General features: G+C 36.6%; 1 protein-coding gene across 1 annotated transcript; it reads right to left on the minus strand.

Annotated features, from left to right (window-relative positions):
- Nucleotides 1–758: 758 nt before the first annotated feature.
- LOC147276865 (TMV resistance protein N-like) lies at nucleotides 759–5557 on the minus strand. Its single transcript, XM_086253489.1, has 4 exons — nucleotides 4872–5557; nucleotides 3202–4315; nucleotides 2478–2753; nucleotides 759–2344 (listed from the first exon to the last, which is right to left on the minus strand). Exons 1-4 carry the CDS (start codon nucleotides 5462–5464, stop codon nucleotides 1007–1009), a joined length of 3321 nt encoding a protein of 1106 aa, XP_086109615.1. The 5' UTR covers nucleotides 5465–5557; the 3' UTR covers nucleotides 759–1006.
- Nucleotides 5558–7530: the final 1973 nt, after the last annotated feature.

Here is a 7530-nt window from a genome sequence, read left to right on the forward strand (position 1 = left end):
GTGATATAGATCTATGACAAATTGCTACATATATATAAAATCCAAATTTGGAATACAAAATTATATCTAGCAGTATTCTAAAAAATTGGATGTAATAAAGTGGTTAATACAGTTGATGTATTTTTCTTTTGGGTACGATGGGGCAAGAGGCCCAAAAAGCAAAAACTATCTAGACTTGCCATAGGCCTTGAGAACCTGGCATGGTTCTCCATAATCAAATTCAAATGACCCACATTGGAAGAGGGGACATCAAAGAAATAGCAGCCCAACTGGATGCTAAGGCCTAAGCTTGCAAGCCAATCTGCAACCATATTTTGCTCTCCAGAAACGTGGCAGGGAGAGCAAGTCGAGCTTTACATTAGGAGTTTCTAACAGTCCTTCGAAAGGAGAGGATGACTGTCCTTCAAAGGATAGGAGATTAGATTAGTTGACAGCATTAATTAGAGGAGTATCCACAGCAACTTGGCCTTGAACTTAAGGGCCGCAATTTGCAGGTTGCGACCGACTCATTCATCAATCATCAAGAAAATGACACCAACCAACCAGTCCCCTGCTTTGTTCACTGACGATGAGCAAAGCAGATGCACATATAACTGAGTTACGATCCCCCACCGGAACACCAAACTCCGGCCACTCCACCATGGTTGAAAATAATATCCTGCAAACCATATATTCTAACAATACATACACTCTTCAAGATCCACCACTCAATTGAAGTCTAACCATATTTATGGAAATGTTGAATTAACACCCATATACAACACAAATATTAATTAATGAATTCTACACACAGGCTTGAGAATATCAGTTTGTCAGAAAAAGCCTCAACACACAAGAACAAAAAAAGAGGGAATAAGGAATAGAGATAGTGAACTCCTGTAAAGAAAGACTAGCAGGAGTTTTATAAATGAATTCCAGTGACAAATGACCAAATAAAGGATATTATTCTCTGAACTGAATGCAATTGCATGGAATTCCTAAGCTTCATCACCCTTCCTGATATTCATCATCTTCTCATCTTAGTCAACCTCCTCATCTTCGCCATCTTCACCATCTTCTTCATCTTCATTACCTTTTCATGTTTTTTGGGTCGAAAATCTTCATCACCTTCATTATCTTCATCATGAGTATCATCTTCATAACAGACATTTTCATCGTGTGGCCTTACCAGGTAGACCCCCCAGCTTTTATAGTGCAGCCGTATTCCTCTAGTATGTTCCAAACTAATCTGACATATAAATGGTGGACTATGATGGGTAATCTTAACCAATGGAATATAGTGCAGCCACACATGACAAGACAGAATCTGTACTGATGGAAGTTCAATGGAACGCTCATCAATGCATTCTTCATTGATGTGAATTCCAACTGTAATGTGAATGCCAGGGAATCCTATCTTTCTTAGGCCAGTTTTAAGAGCAGCACAGACAGCTAATCCTTTGTCCTCCAATTTGAAATTTTGAGGGATTTCAAAACAAAATTCAGAGCCAAGAGTCAGGTTCCAGCAATTTGACATCTTCATCACATTCTCCCTAAAGTGGAACCACTTTGGAACTTTTTTTCCAGGAAAAACAAGGCTGAATTCATTTTTTGGAGAAGAGAGAAAAACAGAGAAGAGATTGTCACGCAGTCTGTGACATTTTTGCAATTGGATATTATGGACCTTGTCCCAAAATGTTTGTTCTGAGGTGCTTGACAATTTTGCAAATCGTTTCAGTTTTACGCAACCGGCTGCATTCAGCTTTTCAATTTTTGGTGGAAGTTCAGGAATTTCTCGAAGCCTCGGGCAGTTACTCAGGTAAAGAAACTTCAATGAATCTGAAATCTTTGCATTAGTTGGAAGTGAATCTGCACTCCATTTTGGAAATCTAAAAAGTTTTGAGCATTTCCTGACATCAAGTTCTTGTAGATGTTGCAACTCATAAATGCTGCACGGCAGATTTGTAAGGTTTTCACATCTGTATAAAACTAACCTTTCAAGATTAATCAGATATCTAATTGATGAAGGCAATTTTCTGATGCCAGAACTAGATAGATGCAATGCTTTTAAGTGTACGATTTTTTCCTCAATGCTGGGGAAATTCTCCAGCATTCTACAATGACGAAGATCAAAAGTTTCCAGAGATTTGAGGTTGACCCTGCTTGGAAATTTCTTAAGACTGGAGCACCCATAAAGTCTCAAGTGAACAAGCTTTTTAAGATATCCAACAGAAGAATCAACCTCAACTAAACTTTGACACTTGTCTAGATCCAAGACCTCCAAGTTTGGGAATCCAGAAAAGTCAGGGATTTTTGTTAGGAGTCTGCAGCCTTTCAAATTTATCAATTTCAGTTTTTCTGAACTCTGAGGCAAAAAGGAAAAAGAAAACTAAAGGATCACATGATAAGATCGCTAGTCAAAAAATGAAATTTACATCCTAATTTCAAAAATAAACTCTTCAAAATAACAGTGGATAAAAATTCATTTAAATACATACCTTGAATCCCTCCCACAATATTGACATGCGGCCGAAAGGCATATGAAGTCTAACAAGCTCCTTGAGATTGATCTTGGACGGTAAAGATTGGAATGGAAATTCAGTCCAATCAATAAACTTCAACTTGTTCGGGAGATAATCAAAGTGGTCTCCAAAAATCTTTCCACAACGGTTTATAAAAAATTGAAGATTTGTCATCTTTGAGAAGCTTGTAGCACTCAATTGTATCTCATCGTCTCCGAAGTCTACCACGATACTTTTAATTTTATTTGTTCCCTAGTATGAAAAAGCTACAGTATTAGCAGAGCAAGTTCTTTTCCAAATAAAAATGCAAGTATTTCAAACTATATATATATATATATATTCTTCTTCAGGATTTTAATAAAAGTTCATAGATGTTAAGTTTCTTGTTAAACTGCATATATATATATATATATATATATAAACATCCTTCTTGTTGAACGTACGATACATATATATATAGAAATTTATTTAGGTGCAGCCGTACGAACATCTCACACTGAGCGCTCAGTGAATGTATGCCGAGCATTCAATGTAAGACGTTCGCACGGTGCAAACGTCCGCACCTGATCGAGCCTGTATATATATATATATATTATATTATATTCTTCTTTAGGATTTTAATAAAAAGTCATAGATGTTATGTTTCTTTTTGAACTGAATAGAACAATACATATATATATATATGTATTCTAGTACTTACTGTGCTTTCCGTTAGAACATGATAAATATCCTCGTAAAGCCACAATCTACTACGTTCTTCAGGCTCAGTTGACTCTCGACGAACTATTTCTTTACCCATATCTTCAAGCAAGTCATGCATCCCAATATGTTCTTCTCTTTGCAAATTGTCCGGGCTATAATAAGCTCCTTCCGTCATCGTTATGAGGGCTTTTTGCATGAGTACTTCAATACCATACTTTGGGTGAAGGTTACAACTTTCCAGTATTTCTATCACTTTATTCTTCGTTTCACCCTTAAAAAAACATGCAATGTGAAGGAAAATTTCTTTCACTGAATTTATTAAAGAATCATAACTTATTTTGAGAATGTCTGTGGGAGGATTGTTTTTGTAAACATCTAGTGCATCTTGCCACTCATCTTTACTTATACCACGTAGATGTGAACCTAAAATCACTAGTGCTAAAGGAAGTCCCTTAGCATAGTGTAGTACAGTAACTGCGTGTCTCACATATTCATCCGGATATTCATTTGTCCCGTAGCAATGTCTCATGAAGAGCCAATAAGCTTGAGTATCATCTAGCTCCTTGACCTTGTAAATTTGATCTACGTTATGTAGCAATCCCTTATCTCTTGTTATGATAATTCGACTCCCCATACCAAACCAATCAAACTCTCCAACTAAGTTATCTAACTGCTCATGTCGATCCACGTCATCAAGAATTAAGAGAACCTTTTTAAGGCTCAATCTTTCCTTAATCACAATAATTCCTTTATCAACATCGTTCACCTTCAATTCTTTCTCCTGTAGAACCTCATATAGAAGAAGATTTTGTAGTTCGACTAGGCCTCCATGTGTCATTGATTTTTGTCTAACATTTGCCAAAAAAATACTACCTTCAAAGCTATGAGCAATTGAATTATAAACCGCTTTGGCAATTGTTGTCTTTCCTATGCCACCAATCCCCCATATCCCTATCTTGCGTACATCATCTTTTCCAACTTCTAAAAGCATATTAATATCTTGTACACGAGACTCTAATCCAATTGGGTACTTTGCCACATTCATCTTGGTACGGTTGAATATTAGTAGTGAGATCTCTTTAACGATTTCATCAACAAATTCAGACTCATCCCTGGCAGTTAAAAAGAAAAGCAAATATTTAATTAAATGACACTTCTCTGTATATGATAAAAAGGACAAAACACACACACAAAGAAAAAGAAAATAATTACCTCCACTATTTTCCACATTTTTTCCCCTGAATATGTTTTCCTCTTATGTCCGGCACCCCGCCCTTTTTTCCTCCGTTTATTACAATATTCTACACCCTAAAGTATTAACCCAAAATTCTAAGCCCAAAGCATCCTAAATTATACTAAATTCTACAATAATAAACACCCAAAAATCCTTATAAAAATTAAAAGAAATAAATGAAAAACAAAACTATAATTGGCTCCCAGGAGAAGAAGATAGATCGATGGACAAAAGTTAGGGGCTATGAATGAGTTTGATTCCCAATTGGGTATATTTTCAATAAATTTCTAATTATCTAGGAAATAAGTTAAAATAATATTGGCCCTGAATTTGGCATGATCGACATTGTAGCACTAGATAATTGTGAGTGAATCGTAATTCCTAGTGAGTTGTAAAAACCAGGAAATCATAGAATTCAATGGTTAGAAGTATACCTGTCCAAGAAATGCCATCCACACAAATTTGCTGCTTCTGTGAGAGCTTCCCTCCATTTATGTACCTTCTCCTTATTATCATTCAAGTGTTTAGTAAACGCCTCTCCAAATTTACCTGTTTGGTATCGTACATTTGAGGGATCCACCTTATAAAATACTGGATAAACTAGTTGTTGCTTTGAGTGTTTACATTGAAGGATCTTTACTAGTTCATCCAAACACCACCTTGAGGAGGCATAGTTTTCGGAGAACACGACGACAGAAATCATTGACCCTTCAATTGCTTGAAGAAGTGCTGGTGATATTTCTTCTCCTCTTTTAAGATAATCTTCATCTATGAAGGTTTTGATTCCTTTTTTCTGCAAATTGTTGTACAAATAGCCTGTGAAACCGTTGCGTGTTTCACCTTGAAAACTCAGAAAAACATCGTATGTCCGTGAATGAGTGTAAGAAAAAGAAGAGGAAGAGGAAGAAGAAGGGGCTTCTTGAGTGATGATTGAATCCATATTATTTGATTGGAATGCTGGATAGCTAAAGAGGTCGCTGAAACTGAAAGGGTTGGGCATGTTATACTCTTGCTTGGCATCGATCATATTATGAGAAGCAAGCAGTTTCCTGCTAGCTTCACCTGAAATAATAGATCAACCAAAGTAAAAAGACGAAAAAGAAAAATGCAAATCAGTTCGCTTTCGGTGCACCACTAACCCACAAGCTTTCGCTTTTCCAACTTTTTTACCCTCCAAACAATTACGTCCACAACTTTTTCCAAACAAAGTTGATTAGTAATGGTCACTCATCTTTCAACTATTTTCCAAAGGTGATTGGCAATGTAGTGTTGGCTTTTGATTAAGCCAGCAGACACAAAGAAGAGAGAAAGAAAACAAGGGTAGACGGAAGAGAGAGATATGGGTAAAACTTGCTGTAAAGTACAGCTCTGCACTTATCTATTTAGTAAATATCTTGTTCTGTAACTTCTGTTTCACAGTACGTCTTGGATTAAATACCTCTGTCTATTACAAAAGATCAACCACAACTTTGGACACTAACGTGGCACATAAGTAGCCATACAGTCCTAACATGCGAAAGACTGAAATAGACATAGTAAATTGGTAAGTAAATACAAAAATAGGGGGGCGTTAACATTATTAACATGTAGCAGGAAACTGCTTTGAAATTATGATCTATACAAAGAGTCCTGGTTAATATACAAAGGCCTAATTTTCTTTTCTTCTTTCACAAAGACAATCACATCCAGAGGTCCCAAAATGCGAAGATAAATGGATTGTTGGAAATAAAATTTTCAGAAAGAATTTGTTAGTCCACAATAACAGAGGTGTTTGAATTACTTGACTAAAAGGTTGACGAAATTGGATGAAGAACTTCTCTTCTTTGAAAACGAGGGGGATGTCACCTGCAAAAGACATTCTGATATCAAAATTAGTATTTTCTTGCTTTTTGACTACTTTTTACAACAGAGAATGTGCGTACCTTTAGGGTCGTTCGTATCCAGTTTATATGACATTCTGATTGGGTAACGTCTCTTTCATTCTCACATTTCGGTTCCCATGTGCTGCATGAGATGAATGGTCCTTAAATGTTCTTTTAATTCTAATCACAACGTTCTTATTATTAAATAAGAAGAACGTTGCACTTTGTTTACCGTTTAACATGGATTTGGGCATTGCATCTCTGCTTATTGGACTGAACTTTGGGCTTATTTCCTCTTCCACTTCGAATGAAGCCCAATATCCCTTTTATTCTCTTCCTTTGGCCCGCTTCAATTTTCAATTGTGTAAGAAATCTGGGTCCCACATGGTTCATACATACATCCATCGCATTCTAAGCATCAACAACTTTTTTCTTCACACCAATTTCGTCATAACTTCAAACGAAATAATAGCCGTACGTACCCAGGAAAAAAACAACAATGTTAATATTCAGTTGATCCAAGCAGTCAAGCTCCCTCTTCATGAATTAAAACCATGAAAGAAAACTACTAAATAGGAGAAACTTGGAAATTTTCCAGAGCAATTACAGACCCTGCTTAACAAGGTAATCGCCCAACTTTTCAACATCAATGGTGCACTGCACAGGAGTCATAGGATAATCAAATATACCAATGAGTAAGGCCTGATTGGTCTTCTTAATTGTAATGCCACGAGAGCCCTTCTTTGCTCGAATCACAGCACCTGGTTCACCTTGGATCACCATATACTTGGAATAAGCCAGTTGGGCCAAGCTTCCCGGGTTCTTCGAACTCTTTCAAAATGGCAGCTCTTTCTTTAGGCTTAAACCGAGGAAAAGTGGCGCTCTTAGACCAAATGGTGCCGTCTTGGCCGATGAATTCATTTTGCGGAGAAGAGAGAAAACGAGAGTAGAGATTGTCATGCAGTCTCCCACAATTCATAAATCTGACCACTTTGCAAGGTTTTTGTTCCGGGGTGCTTGAACATTTTGCAAATCGTTCCAATGATACGCAATCAGTCACATTTATCCATTCAATTTTTGGTGGAAGTTCAGGAATTTTTCGAAGAAATCTACATTCTTCTAAATGTAACCTTTCAAGATTAATCAAATATATAATTGATGAAGGCAATTCTTTGATGCTAGAACGAGATAGATCCAATTTTTTCAAGTATGGGGATATTTGCCTCAATTT

The sequence above is a fragment of the Dryas octopetala genome, chromosome 8, assembly GCF_963921425.1.
Source record: "Dryas octopetala chromosome 8, drDryOcto1.1, whole genome shotgun sequence".
Taxonomy (NCBI): Eukaryota; Viridiplantae; Streptophyta; class Magnoliopsida; order Rosales; family Rosaceae; genus Dryas; species Dryas octopetala.

Excerpts from the sequence above, each read along its gene's own strand:
- LOC147276865 (XM_086253489.1), bottom strand. The coding sequence starts at position 5,464 with ATGATCGATGCCAAGCAAGAGTATAACATGCCCAACCCTTTCAGTTTC. Across the intron at positions 4,316-4,871 it reads GGATGGCATTTCTTGGACAG|GGATGAGTCTGAATTTGTTG; the intron begins GTATACTTCTAA and ends TTTAACTGCCAG. Across the intron at positions 2,754-3,201 it reads ATGTTCTAACGGAAAGCACA|GGAACAAATAAAATTAAAAG; the intron begins GTAAGTACTAGA and ends TTTTCATACTAG.